Raw genomic sequence first — 14,349 nt, forward strand, 5'->3', positions numbered from 1 at the left:
ACTTCCCATGTGCAAGCAAGGGGATGCTCTGGTGGCCATCCTCTTGTGGGGTAAAGCCGGTGGGTGGGTACTTTGGTGTGGGTGCACCCCTCTGTTCGCTTCTCAGTCTCAGCTGCCGTGTAGGCGACTGGGAATAAGGCAGATGTCTTTACTCACTGCTGTTAGTTTACAATTTGGTTCAGCAAGGGCTACTCATGGGTAGTTTGTCTCCTAGTGCCATTGAGTGAAATCTTTGTACTGCCAAAGTAAATTTTAATCACCATTTGTTTCAGTGGGATGTTCCCTGGAGTAACATCCCACGTGTTTTGGGTCTTTTCCCTTCCCCTTCCAACTTCTACCCCTGGCGCAGATGCCCAGGTAGGGACAGCGTCCCTGTGCCCTTCAGCATCAGTTCTGCGGGCAGTTGGAGATGCTGGTTTCTGGGAGCTGTTCTCTGCAATTTGCAAATTATTGAATCAGCTCAGAAACGGCTGCCCAAGGCTTGCTGGCTCATGTTTGTCAGGAATTGGATCAGACGGGCCTTCTGGTCTTAAAAAGTCCACAAGTGCCTTGGCTGATTTACCCAAATGCTGCAGGAAATCACTGCTTTCTCTCTGCTTCTGCAAGTGAGATCAGACAGTAAAATTTATAAAAGATAAAAATCTCTTTCCACCATTATTTGTGTATCAAGCCTTACTTTCTTGGCCAGAACAAGTGGGAAGTCCTTGGCCAGTTGGAAAGAACCCAGTGTCTGTAGAGGTGCAGGCAAAGCTGGAGCCAGCTCCTTGCTGTCCCCCGAGCAGGATGGGCAGTGCATGGGGCAGCAGCGACCCACACAAACAGCACAGGCAGCGCTGCCTGCACGAGCGCGGCTTGCTCTGAACTGTTCTTGACAATATTTGTTCTCTGTACAGAGGAGTAATTAAAGCTAAACTCATTGGCAGTTAAATGTCACCTTGCTCTGAGCAGGGCTTTGGCTCCCGCCTGTGGGAGCTGTGCAATCGGGGAGGCTGTGTGTGCACACAGATGCAGGCTGGCAGTTTGCAAGTACCTAATTTATTGCAAGAAATCTAGACCAGAAAATGCTGCTCTTGTTCTTTGCTGACTCTCAGGCTTCAACACAAGAAGGTAACGCTTCAGGGCAGGGCCAGCCTGGGCCCAGGACATAACAAGGTAAATCAGTCTATTAGGGAAGATGTTCCACAGCGGGGGCTCTGCCTGGCGCCTGTTTAAGCCCCGGAGCACCGGCAGCTTCGCAGTGCAGGGTGCGCGGGATGGAACCCGGGTCTGGGGTAGCTGTGGAGCCCCAGTGCTGTCTGAAGTTGGGAGCCCTGCAGCAGTGTGTGTCCTTTGCCAGACGTCCTCGCTGGGATGAGTGATGATGCAGCGAGATCTTGCCTGCCTGGAGTCCCTGGGATTGGATGGAGAGCTGTTCAAAGTCAGAGTAAGGTGCTTCATTCAGGCACTCGCTGCAGATTTTCACGTGTAGAATCTCAGCGAGGTGCCCTTGTCTCTATTGCAAAAGAAAGTTATTTTCGTTGTGTTGGGTTTTTTTTTTTTGCAATTTGTGAGCAGCTGGCCAAGGACTCCTGGCTGCCTCAGTGCCGGGGGTATCGCAGGCTCTCGCCAGCATCCTGGAGCTGCGGACCAGAGGCTCGATCCCAGCCCTCTGCCATCAGCCGCAGCATCCATGCAGTACCTGCCAGCAGGGAGCAGGGATGGAGCAGCCTGGGCTCCACTCCCACCACCACCCCCAGCATGGGGGCTTAACCCCAGGCAGTGGGAGGATGAAAAGCAATACAGAAGTGCAGTCCCCTGTGAAAACTTAAGACACTGGGCATTGAATATTAAATAAACTAAAAAGGGGAGCAGCTGGCAAGGTGTTGCCCATCAAGGGCAAAAAAATGATGAGTCCAAAAATAGAGGCTGTTAATTTACAGGATAATCTTTGCTGTCCTTCTCAAGGGTACAGCATCTAGACAAGCTGAACTTGTTGCTGCAACAGTTTTGCACCTTCTCAGGCCAGGTTTCATCCACAGAATTAAGTGTAGGCAGAAGGGTAACCTGCAGTGCTCCATGTTTAATTTGCACAGTGTAACAAAACGTAGAGCTAACCACTTAGTGTGAGACACTTTGCCGTGTCAGATAATACGTTGACACCTCCCCTTCCCACGTGTAATTCTTACAAGCGTACTGTGTCAATTTAGAGCCTGTCTGGTAAATCAGATGAACAGAACAAGAAGATGGGATGCATTAGAAGTTTTTCATTAGGCTTTAGGCTGAGAAAGCGGGAGAGCAGTGTGCACTCCGAGATGGGGATTTGGCTGGGAACACTTGGGGGGGCTCCAGGGGTCATGGCAGCCCTGGCTCTGCACTGAGCAGGATGTTTTAATCAGGATTGCAGTGTGTCAGTGGGGTTTACCAAATTCAGGATATGAATTTGTAGGCACTTTTGGGATGTGATGAGGGGTGCTCTAAAGACAAAAGGTCTTAACCTGCCCTTGCTGTATTGGGAACTCGCCAGTGCCCAGGTGCTCAAAATTGGGGGGGGGGGGGGGAGAATACCACATTTGCTCCCCTTTGGGAGAGGTGGGGAGCAGCCCTGGCCATGTGGACCGTACCTTACTGGTGGGGGCTGGCGGCAGTGGGGTCCCCCCTGAGTGCAGCCCCATGGCTGCAGCCCTGGCCAGGAGAGGGGACGGGACCCATGCCGGGATGGCAGGGCTGATCTCACGGTCTCCATTAGGAAACCCTGCGGTTGGCCCTGCGTAACTGCATTAAGGTATTTCCTTAATTAGATTTACTAAGTATGTAGGATTCTAATTCTTTCTTTTCCTTCTCTCTTAATTTGCCTAATGCGAAAAATGAAGAAATAAAATTACAAAAACAATGCCTGTGTTGCCTTCTGGAAAGGCTGGTGTCTGGCTGTGGGGCTTTGGAGGATGCTCTCGCACACCCTGTGCACTGGCACCCAGCCACAGCCAGGGTGAGCTTGGGGGTGTCGGGGCTGGGTGAAGCACCTGGATGCCTGCCAGGCACTGGGTGCTGTCGCTGGGGAGCGAGCACAGCACCGTAACCTTTGGTTACGTTATTGATGCTGGAGCCACTTGTCTCCCGTGGTGTCAGGGGGAGGCGAATGGGGAGCGATTGCAGGGGCTGTCTATTGGAGCTGTGCCGTGCCAAGCCCAGGCTTCAGCTCATCACGCTATTCCTGCTGTCCTTCCCTACCCCATCCTCTCTTCTTGCACTGTGCCATCCTGGTGCGGGGCTTGGTGGAGGAGCTGCCTGCAGAAGACTTGTGGAGACTTGCACCCCTGGCGCCAGCCGGGGAGCGGGTTATGGCGTGGGGCTGCCACGAGCACCCGCTGGCCTTGGCAGCGTCAGGGGAGATCCCCGGGGCTGCTCCTCCATGCGAGCATTGCGGTGCACAGATAAAGACGTGCTAATCTTCCTCATGATTCATTTATGGTCCCATGAGGGTAATCTGTTTGGGAATTAGGCTGATGGCCCTTGACCCCGTAGCTGATGGCAGGCTGAATCATCGGAGTCTGTAGTTGCAGTTTCACGTAATGTTATTTCCAGTGCACAGAGGCTAATTAGGAGCGGTGGCTGGTGAATGGGTTTGTTTTGCTCTCCCCGGAACTGTAAGAGCAGTTCCAGCAGTTCGGCCCCAAAGAAGCAATCAGCATGTGACAGAGGAACACGTTGTTAAATTGTGCGAGCGATTTTATAATACTTAGAATATGATGCTATGGCAACCCGTTACAAATCCCAGATCAAATCAAATTATTTGTGTACATCCCTGTAACTTTAATCTTTGCAAAGTCTGATACATTTTATGCCTTTGAGGCCACTGTGCAGATTAGTGCAATCAGGCAGAGCTCAGGGTTCAAAGCAAGGAGAGCAAAGGATGAGTGGTTTGCTCCAGATCAGGCTGTGCTTTAGTGTCCTAGAAAGTTGAAGAGCAAACAGTAAAAATCTGTCATCCTCGGCATTTTTTCAGCAGTGGAGTCATGGTGAGTTTGTGGGGAGGAGAAAGGGAAGGAGCTCAATAAAAAATATGGGTAGGCAGGACATGAATTCTGCTATTGCCCATACGCTTTCCCACATTGCTTTAATTCATTTCTTGCACTGAAAAACTGGAAGATGTTGAGAGCTTAAATGACGTGTAATAATGTAAAACAAACTTGACCTGCTCTGATTTAAAAAAAAGACAAAAAAAGACATATATTGGTTTAATGTAATGTAAAATATCAGTCCTTGGTGTGGATTCACGCTGAGACACCATCTGCTGGGTATTTCGCTTGGTGACTCCAGCTGTGGTTGCGATGCCGGCACAGCCTGGGTGGTGCCACAGCCCTTGGTGCCCTGCAGCTGCGAAGGGGATGGGTGCTGCCGGTCCCGCCTTGCCCCTCGCAGCCGTGGGACAGCATTCTGTGAGTCCTGCTCCATCACATTGCAGCCCAGAGGCCAAAAGCCACCTTCCTCCTGCCTGTGGCTGCCCGCACCTCTGGAGGAGCCCGACAGGACCATCCTGAGTCCAGGAGAAGTAAGTCCTGATGGCAGGGCCCCACTGCCTGCGTGCCTGCGCTGCCCTGCGCTCTGAGAAATGCAATCAGCAATTACTTACAAGTACCAGAGGGTTTGGTCTGCTAGGTCCCAGGTCCGTGAGCCGGATCCCCGTGTGCCAGCGGCTGGGCTGTGGTGCTGGCCAGCATGGTGGTGCGCCTCCCTGCCCTGTGCCATGCTGGTCCCCCTGTGCCCTGCCTGGGCTGGTCTCACGCCTCTGGGACAGATTTATGGGCTTGAACTCCAGCTCTGTATTTCCCTCAACATCCACCCAATGTTCCTCAGGCTACAACTGAAGTCCATTAATTCTTGTTCCTTGGTCGTTGACTAATGAGAACTATCGATCTACGTCCTGTTTGTCCCTTCCTTCCCCTGGTCACAGGCGCTGCAGCTCCCTGCTTTGCCTGTCTCCATGCGTGCAATATGTTAACAGCACAGGCTGACAGCTGGCAGCCCCCCCCCAGCCAAATCTAATCGCGCCGGCTGCGGGGGCATGGGCTCCGAGGCACTGCCAGCTCCGGCTGCTCTCCGCTGCTCTGCCACAAAGTTGGTCCCACAGCAACGGGGAGAGATGTCAAATCCCCAGTCCGGGCCACGGTGCTGTGAAGGGCAGGCTGGGATCCCCCAGCACAGGGCTGCAGCTGGGCAGGAGGCTGCCGTGCCGTCCTGCAGCCTGCAGCGGGCTTTCTCCTGTGTGCACGTGTGTGTATGTACGTAAATATGTGTTTCAAGAGATGGAGTCAAGTTTCATCAGGAACAGGGGAAGTCTATTAGCAAGAGCAGCTGTGCACACAGGCAGCAGGAGCAGGAGCCAGCCCTTCTCAAGCTCTGTTAGCAGAGATGCAGCCGAACAGCCGCTCCTTTGCTCACAGAGCTGGTGGTGGGGTTTTGCACTCACTGTTGCACCAACAGTCTCAAAGAAAACTTGCCTGCGTTCCCTGCAGCATCCCCGCAGCACATGGCCCTGCCAAGGAGGGGCTGCAGGCACCCGAGACTCTCCGTGACCAGCATGTGGTTGTCACCTGCTGTCATGAGAGCTGGGACTAGTGGAGCAGGGCAGCGTGGGTGGCAGGGCAGGAGCCAGGGCGCAGGTGTTGCAGGAGGTCGGGTGCGCACCCTCTGGCAAGAGCTGTGTGTTTTGGAGAGGGCCCTGGCGGGCATCGGTGCCTGGCTGCCACGCACGCCAAGCTGTGCCGTGCCATCCTGGGGCAGGCTGCCATGGGAACCAAACCTTGTTACTGCGAGATAAACAGTTGGACATTTTGGCCCGGTTTCTGCAGGACTAACCTGGCAGGGATGAGAGGAAACTAAATTAAATCTCAGATTTTCTGACTCCCAGAGTAGCATCTGGCAGTACTGCTGCGAGTGATGGCTTGTTTGTCTGCTGGGGAAGAGGCTGGTGAGAAAGGGACAGGGTATTTTGGTTGGATAATCAGTGGAGGGCTGAGGTTGTGACTTCGCCAGGTTTAGGGGGCTTTTGCGTGGGGCTTTCTTGGCAGCTCCGTGGTGCAGGGGCTGCTCCCCACTTCCCCAAGGTCTTGCATCTCACGATACCTCTTGCTGCCCCCAAATTCAGTGCCTGTGCACATTAGCCAAGGGGCCCTCGGCTGGGCTCGCCAAACCCGTGCCATGGTCTCCCCAGGCTTCACGCTGGTGTCACCGGGCTGGAAGCCGCCTCCGCCATCGTGGTGCCGGGGCTGCCAGGAGGCCAGTCAGGAGCGGATCCTGCCCAGGCAGGAAGGGTGCCAGATGGCGGGAAGCCGTGGGGATGGGTTGTCATAGAAACTCATCCCTTCTGCCCCCCCCCCCCGCCCCCCCCGCAGCCCTGCGGCTGGGCTCCGGCTGGCTCCCAGGGATGCAGCCCCAGCGCTTGGTGGGCAGTGAGGGGTCCCAGCCTGCCCTGGGCGCGGGGCTCTTCAGATGACTTTAATCATCTTTTTATGTCGTCTGTTTGTTTTTTTCTCAGATTCAAGATATTATTTTACAGGCAGCCCGCACGCCCGCGTCTTTGCCAAAGAAGATAAGCCCTTATCTCCTGCCTCGTGCTCCTGCTCGGGGCATGGGGGAGGCTGACATGCCTTCATTTTTTTTTTCAGGAAGCAGGAGCTGCTGAACAGCTCGGATGTGACTGTCCCAGAGCGACCGCTGTCCCCCCCGCTCACTGCCCCGCCGACCATGAAGGTGAGTGTGCGGGCGATGCTGGGCTGGGCTGTGGGCGCGCGGTCCAGCCGAGGTGCCGGTTTTGGAAACTGAAGCTGGTGAGGAGCGGCACTTCCAACGCAGCGGCTGTACGGATTTGGGCTGTTCCCGAGGGAGCAGCAGTAGGTGGTTTCTGGAGTTCAGCCTGCAGCGTGTTCAGACACCATCAGCGCAGCGGGCGTGCGTGCCGGCGGGCCCCGTCCTGCACCGCCGCTCATGTTACGCAATCACAAGCAGCAGTGCCAAGCAGGGTGCAGAATCCCTGTGCTGTTATCCTTTTAATAACCCTCCCTGGGCGCCGTGGCGGGCGGCTGCTTGCCAACACAAGGCAGACTGCATGTCCCTGGCAGGCAGGCACTGCTGGCAGGGTCTGACCCACTGCTCAGTCCTGCCAGGGACGGCTTGGCCGCTGTCTTTTGCCGTGGTGTAGGCAGCAGGTCGCGGGGCACCGTGCTTCCCCTCCGCTCTGCCCGTGCCAGGCTGCCTCTGCAGGGCTCTGCTCCTCCTGCAGTTTTCCCAGACCCAACGGGTGATGGGCACGAGCAACCTGGTTAGACCTGGGAGCTGCTCCCGCTTGAGCCGGGGTTGACTGGGCACCTCTGCGGCTCCCAGCTCACATTTCTCTCGCTCAGACAGTCTCAAGCAAGCAGGAGTGAGCAGCCCTGGGCCGAGCAGCATGATGCACAGAGCTGGGATGGTGACCTGGGGCAAAGCTTCAGGGCGAATTCAGGAGGAAAGGTCAATTTGGGACATGGAGGTGAATGGGGAAATAGGATAAAATGCAGCATGGGTTCAATAAAAGTAGCTTCTGTCAGAGTAGCCTGAGATATTTCTGCGATACCAGTTTCCAGACAAAGGCAATTGTAGCTCTTCTCCCTGGGTTGCTGCAGAGCGCTCGATATGCTGCCACTTGGGAAATTATTCATTAAGCTGGAGAAGATGAGATGGATGTGAGGATTACAAGGTGTCTGAGAACCTGGTTAAATGGTTGTTAAGAGCATGTAGGCTTGGAAATAGAGTATTGAGTTGGAGGAGTTTATTAGGGGAGTTTCTGGTGATTTGGCCTATTTAGGGTTTTGAGTATGACCTGGGTGCACAAAGCAGGTGGGAAGTCACAGTTCACTGGTGACACAAGCTGTGGCACCTTGTTGGGCTTGGGCGAGGGGGTGTGTGTTGAAGCCTAGATTGATGGGAGGGAGGGGGGACGTGCCTCTGGGAAATGCTGGCAGTGGGGACACCGTCCTGGGGACACCATGGGAAACTGGGGAGAGGGGGTTCCGGCCTGCAGAATGTACCCGGGGACATGCAGGGTGCCGGGTGCAGGAGGTGCCAGTGTGACAGCAGCAGAGTGTGCTCCCCAGTCCTTATACCAGCAGTGTTCCTGGCCAGCTCAAGGAGGGGAAGCCAAAGCCCCCGCGTTGTTTCATAGCTGTGGAGGACAAGAAATCTCCTGGGATGGTGTGGGGTGATGCGCAGACCTCCCAGGGGCTCAGGGGGATTCCATCCCAGGGGTGTTGCTGCATCCTGCGGTGGGATGCCGTGGCCACCTTGCCAGTGCATTGCTGGGGAAGCGGTGAGCATCCACGTTTCTCATGTGGGCTGTCCTGGACAAGTGCTGCAGCTCCTCCACAGCCCTAGCCTCCCCACTGTGGGAGGAACCAAACTCTCAGTGCCATTTATTTTGCCCTGCAGGAAGGGGATAAATTGCTGGGTAACACCTGGCTGGAGTTCAGGTAGGACTTTCTGTGACCATGAGCGCTGCAGCCCTGCAGTGTCCCTGAGGCTCGTCCTGCTGCCATGCTCCCTTGTGCCTTCCCAGGCTTTACAGCAGCACCTGCATCCTGAGAGGGTCTGCCTTTGCCTTTGCCCTTGTCGTGTTTTAAATGGAAATTCTGCCTTCTAATGAGCCTGTGAGCCAAGCAGGCTGAGCCTGGCTGTGCGGGCAGAGGTGGCCCCTGGTGCTGGGGTTTGCCCCCTGCCCAGGTGCTGCTGCAGGAGGGGTTACGGGGGGCGAGACCCCAGGCACGCTGCAGGCAGAGGGTATGGCTGCTCCTCAGCTGGAGCCAGGGCAATGTGGGGCAGCAGGAGACTGGGCTCTTCAATGATGTTTAAACTTCGATTGAAGGCTTCCCTTGGCTTGGGAAACTTGGCATGGAAACCTATGGAAAGCCTGTCTGGAAAAAGTGTGTAGTTGCTACACCACATGCTTCAGGTAATGTAAGCTCCCAAAAAACAAAAGCTGAGTTCTTTTTTTTTTTTTTTTTTTTTTTCCATGCCTCTCAACACTGGTTGGTTGTACTCACACCACGAGCTGCACGGGCCCATCCCACTGTGGGTGCTGTGGCTGGGGGAGAGGCCAGTGATGGCTTTGGCTGAGGGCGCACCAGGATGGGTCTCTGTGGGCCAGGCTGGAGGCTGCCTGTTTCACTGCTGGTTCTTTGTTGTTATAATCGTGTAATTAAAGCAATTAAAAGACAATTACTGACTTGTTCTGCTTTACAGCTGGATTAAAGGGCTTCAGAATCTTTTGTGGATGGCACAGGTTGTCCTTTCGGAGCTGGGTGCTTGCTCCCTCCATCCCTCAGTCCCCACCGCGCTGGCGGCAGCAAGAGCCGCTGCGGCTGCCCACGCTCGCACCCCAGTCGGGTGGTGGCAGGGGCAGACCCTGCGTCTTGCCTTGCTTTGCCAAGTGCCAAACAGAGATGAATCCCTGTGGTCTGCAGGCTGGCGGCTGGCTGTGGGCCGCGGGGTTGGTCTGCGCGTCTGCTTTGTTTGGAGCTTGCCCGTGCCCTTGCTGCCGCTTTGGTCTCGGCTGCTGTTGGCTTTTGAAAGGCAGGGGCTGGTGGGTACCTACTGACGTGTGAGATGGGACTGGAGGTGCCTGAGAGAGGAGATGTCAGGGATTAAGGAGCCATCAGCTTGATGAAGGGAAACCTGGGGTGACTTTGTGGTTGGGAGGCAGACACCTGGTCCCTCGGGAGATGTCAGCTCAGTTCCCTGACAGTTGCGGTCAGCGCAGGGGATGCCAGGCAGTCACTCAGCGCTGGTGTGGCTGAGCCTGTGATGAGATGCTGCAGAGCATGAGTGCTCGTCCTGCTCTGCCCTGCTCTTGGTAGATTTCAAGGTGCTTCCCAGAGATCTGTGCAAGACTTAGTGTCATGGAGAAGGACAAGGAGTAGGTACGGGTGTTGGGAGCAGGGACAGGAGCAAAGTCCCCAGCAGCAGAGACTGCCTGTGCTTTGTCACAGCCACGCAGGTGCTTTGGCTAAAGCAGTTGTATCCTGCCTCCTCCCCAGCTGGTGTCAGGACTGGTGCCTTCCCTGCAGCTCCTGGGTCAGCTGTCTGGGTTGTCCTGAGCTGCCTCTGACAGGATTTATGGTTGGGATTTGTTGACCTCCTTTGGAAGGGCTGTGGCTTTTTTCCAGCTGGAGAGGTCGGGTTTTCTGCCTCCTGCCTGGTTCCTGCTGCAGCTCTCCTGGGTGAGTGCCCTCCTGAGGGGCACAGCGCATCCCGCTTTGGGGCCATGCATCCCCTGGAGGGGCTCTGCATTCCACCTGTGGAGCTGTGCATCCCACCTCAGGGCTGTACATCCCGCTGCGGGACTGTGCATCCCACCTGTGGAGCTGTGCATCCCACTGCGGGGCCGTGCATCCCGGCAGGCACCTGCCCATCCCCTGCAAACCTTCACCCGCTTCCTGCCCAACCTGTTTCGGGCACTTTGCTTCCCAGGGGAGCCACCCTTTGAAATAACAAAGCAGCAGTCCTGCCGTGCCTCTGGCTTGGAGAAACATTAACGAAGGGAGGTGTTGGGGCTGGGGAGGGATGGCCAGGCTGGTGCTTAGCTGCTTTCACTGGGCGCCTGTGAGGAAGTCTGGTCGTGGCAGCAGCCCTCACTGTGTGGCTGATGCAGGGTGGGGGATGATGCCAGGAAGATGATGGATTTCTTACGGGGCCCGCTGGTGAGTGTCACCGACCAGTGGGTATGGGTGCTAGGGGGAGCTTTGCCTCACTGCACTCCATCCTTGGCAGCTCCTGCCTGGTGCAGGCTTTTCTTTCTGGGTGTTGGAAACCTTTGAAGTGGGCATTTACTGACTGTGCTGCAGCTTCGGCTCTGAGCACTCCTCGTCCGCAGGTACCTGCTTGCTAAACTCACCCCTGGGGTGCTGGAGTGGCTGGACAGACACTGGGTGCTCCAGCCGGCTTGGCTTCAGAGCCGGTGTCTCGCCCGGTGCTGATGGAGAGGAGTCCTGTACTTTTCTGTGCTGAAGCACTGGGATGTATGTGACTGTCCATCTCCTCTCACACTGCCAATGTAGCGTGCTTGGTGGTGAGGGGTGAGGACACGTGAGCAGGAAAGGAATAGCAACTACACCATTTCGTGTTGAGTAATTTGCATTTCTGAGGTTGTTGGGACAAGCTACTGGGCAGGTTTGTCCTTCTGAAGGGGGCGGGGGAACTGCTGTCTGTGCCGGTGTTGCCTTTGGTTGCATTTGGGAAGCAGATGCAGGTTTAGTTTGGAGCAGACAGTCTCAACAATCCAAGCTGGGCAAGCAGAACCTTTGCTGCTGGCTGGGCCCATGGCGGGTGACATTGCTTCCTGCTAGGTGTCACAAAGGTGTAATTGTCTCCACTATAATTACCCAAATACTCGTGGCCCAGTAAAGTTGGCTTTAAGTATGCATAAATCCCTGAAGGGTACAGACTGCTGTCTGCTGTATTAAATACATGTACGCATTTTCTGCTGGAACTTGCTTTAGCCAGTGGATCCAGTGCTGCTGTGTGGTTTGGTTCTCTGGTTCTGGCTGCTGGCAGAGTGGGACCTGGAAACTATCTTAATTGACTCAAGGATCATTTGACCATTGCAGAGACCCAAAGGTAAACCAGAATCTAAACCATGCTCAAAATAAGGAAGAGCCTTTTTAAAGTGCTTCCAGCTTTGGACACAGAGCTCTTCTGAGCCTGGGGTTTGTTTTCCCTCCTATAGGTGCAGTAGATAAAAACGGGATATAGTCTTGAAGCTAGAAACATGGCCAGGGCTGTGCTGGGAGCATCTTTGCCCCATGCTAGTGGAGTGTCACTGAGGGCAGTCACTAGGCTGCTTGTGCTATAAAGCTAACCTTTGCTCGCCACGTTTATTAAAAGACAATTTCTCTGAAGTTTTCCTTTGGTCTTTGATTTTCATTTCTTCATCTCCTTCTCTGTTTTTTTTTTCTCTCTCTTTTGTCTTTTGAGAAATTCAGTCTATTCTAAGAGCTCACTAAAAGTCCCCCCCACCCCTGGCCCAAGCCTTTCTTTCTGGTACGACGACCCCTCCTGCCCCAAATCTCGCACCTCTTTTCTGCAAGCTGTTTCTGATAGCCAGCAACATTGGAGCTGTGGATCCTGCTTTCTGCTCTCCCTCCTGGACAGACAGCATCTGCCGTGGCCCAAGCCTCCATATGAGCTGAGAGCCGGTCAGCTGCGTCTGGAGCGTGGTGGGCGGCTGGGCTGGGAGCAAGCAGGGGTTGGAGGAGAGGTGGGGAAGAGGAGGGATGGGGCTGCTGTGTCATGCCTCCAGAAAAGCCACTTGCTTGTTTACTGGGAGTGCCTCAATATTTAAAACCGTAGTTTGACTAGATAATTTGTTTGCATGTACTTGAGAGCAGGAAAAGCCGGACAAGGGATCAGGATCGCCCAGCTGAGGTTCAGTGTTGTTGTGCTGAAGGGGTGACGCCACAGCTGCCCGGTGAGCTGTGGGGCCAGTGCTTGCCTGTGGAGCACCAATTCCTCCACAGCTGTGCAGTCTGCCGGGGCCATGCCTGTGCCAGTTGCACGGGTCAAACCTGTGTCTGCTGCATCTGAACATCACAGCAGGAGCAAGTGGGAAAGGCAGCTGGTGCCTGCTGAGCCCTGGAGCACCTCAGCGGCTTGCTGGCTGCTGCCAGGACTGGGGCCCCTTTGGGCAGCGCAGGTAGATCAGGGCAGGAGCAGGGTTTCTTGAGGTCACCCCTTGCCCAGGGGAAAGTGCGGCTGAGCAGGGCAGGCATTGCTTTATCACCTCTTCTAGAGAGGCAGCGATGGGCTCTTCCCGGTCTGGGTTTGGCTCTTGTCCCTGTGCTAAGCGTTGCCAAAGGTGCAGGAGCCACGTGCTCTGCCTGCGCTGCAGCGGCTTGGGATGCTCATGGGGCTGCAAAGCTCTGTGGCACCAGCACTGCTGGGGAGGGAGGCAGCAGCCCTGGAGCCGGGCATCTGCATGCTGGGGGAGCAGGGCAAGCTCCCTGGCTGCGGGGTCGGTCTGCTTTCTAGAGGAGCTACACGGGGTTTTTAATCGGAGCCCGGGGCTCATTAATCTCTTCAGTTCATTTGGCAAGTAGGCCATTAACCCTGCACGGGGCAGCCCAGCACCACCACCAGCAGCATTACAGGCATTTGCACAGCTGGTGAAAGGCAGAACCCAGGGCTTGCCCCTTGCAAGGTAAGGGATGTGGAGAGGGCTGTTGTAGGTGTCTCATTTGCAAGTGTATTTGTTTGCTTTTTTGGATTGATCAGTGTGGGCCTGTTTCATTTCTAAACAAAAGTTTTTTGCTGCTGGTTTGCATGCACAGACCCCTCCTGCCGGGCACCCTGCAAAGCAATGGGAGGATCGCGGGGGCCAGGGCACAGGCACCCCATCCTTCCAGCCTGTGGCAGGACCGGCTCTGCCCCACGTCCTCCGCAAACCCTGCGCCTACAGCCCCACCGAGTGCCCCACAGCACTTGGCAGCTGTCTGGGTTTTGTCCCTGCCTGATCCCAGAGATCCAGCACCTGCTGCGCAGAACTGAGCAGCACATCACGAGCGTGGCACAATGATGCTCACCTCCCCTTGTGAGTGGGGAGCAGGACAAGCCCCGCAGCATCACTCAGCCTGTCTTCTCAGGCTTGTTTGGGAATGGCACGCAGAGCAAGGAGGAGTTAGGGTGGTGAGGAGCTGCTGCTGCTCTCTGCTCTGTGCACTGCCTGCGGCTGCGGCACTTGCTGTGGGATGGCCACGAGCCCTGGGAGCCCAGGGTGGCTGTGGGGCTCTGTCCCGGCCAGGCAGCAGGGCTGGATGGGGTGTCTCCTAGGCACACGCCATCAGTTATGGATAGCATCTCTTCCTCCTGTTCCTGTTGAGGGCCAGAGTGCCTGGTACAGGGTGGGGGGTCCGGTGGCCCTGCCTTGATATGGCTTGGGCTGGCTTGCCTCGTGTCTGCTTTAATTGAACAGGAGGTTTCCTTCTTTTCTTTTTCAGTCTGCAGAATTCTTTGAAATGCTGGAAAAAATGCAGGTGAGCAGCAGCGTGCATGCCAGCAATGCGGGACATTCCCCACGCGGCAGAGGCTGTGAGGCCAGGGATTGCACACGCCTCCTACATTAACGTGCTGGGAGGCCTTGCATGATCATAATGCGGTTTGAATTGCTGCTGAAGTCCCCAGAGCTGTGGGAACCCTGCTGCACAGGGCACGGCAGGCGCTTCCCGGCTCAAACTGTGCAGAAGAGCTGTGCAGAAATGCCCTGGTGTGCCGGGGCAAGAGCAGTGGTGTCAGCAGCACCTCCCTCCGAGGTTATTCCGCATCATCCCAAGCAGCTTTGCAGAAGATGTT

The 14,349-nt window shown here is 55.6% G+C and overlaps 1 protein-coding gene across 10 annotated transcripts in view; it reads left to right on the forward strand.

Annotated features, from left to right (window-relative positions):
• The window catches only part of RAP1GAP2 (RAP1 GTPase activating protein 2), an 80,441-nt gene that overhangs the window by 44,067 nt on the left and 22,025 nt on the right, over positions 1 to 14,349 (forward strand). For 8 of the 10 annotated variants that reach the window (XM_040578790.1, XM_040578794.1, XM_040578829.1 and 5 more), the window contains 2 exons: positions 6,645 to 6,729; positions 13,998 to 14,033. In XM_040578790.1, coding sequence (XP_040434724.1) covers positions 6,645 to 6,729; positions 13,998 to 14,033 — 121 coding nt within the window. The remainder of the gene's footprint in view (positions 1 to 6,644; positions 6,730 to 13,997; positions 14,034 to 14,349) is intronic. The other 2 variants (XM_040578799.1, XM_040578819.1) reach the window with 1 other exon arrangement.

The sequence above is a fragment of the Falco naumanni genome, chromosome 1, assembly GCF_017639655.2.
Source record: "Falco naumanni isolate bFalNau1 chromosome 1, bFalNau1.pat, whole genome shotgun sequence".
Classification (NCBI taxonomy): Eukaryota; Metazoa; Chordata; class Aves; order Falconiformes; family Falconidae; genus Falco; species Falco naumanni.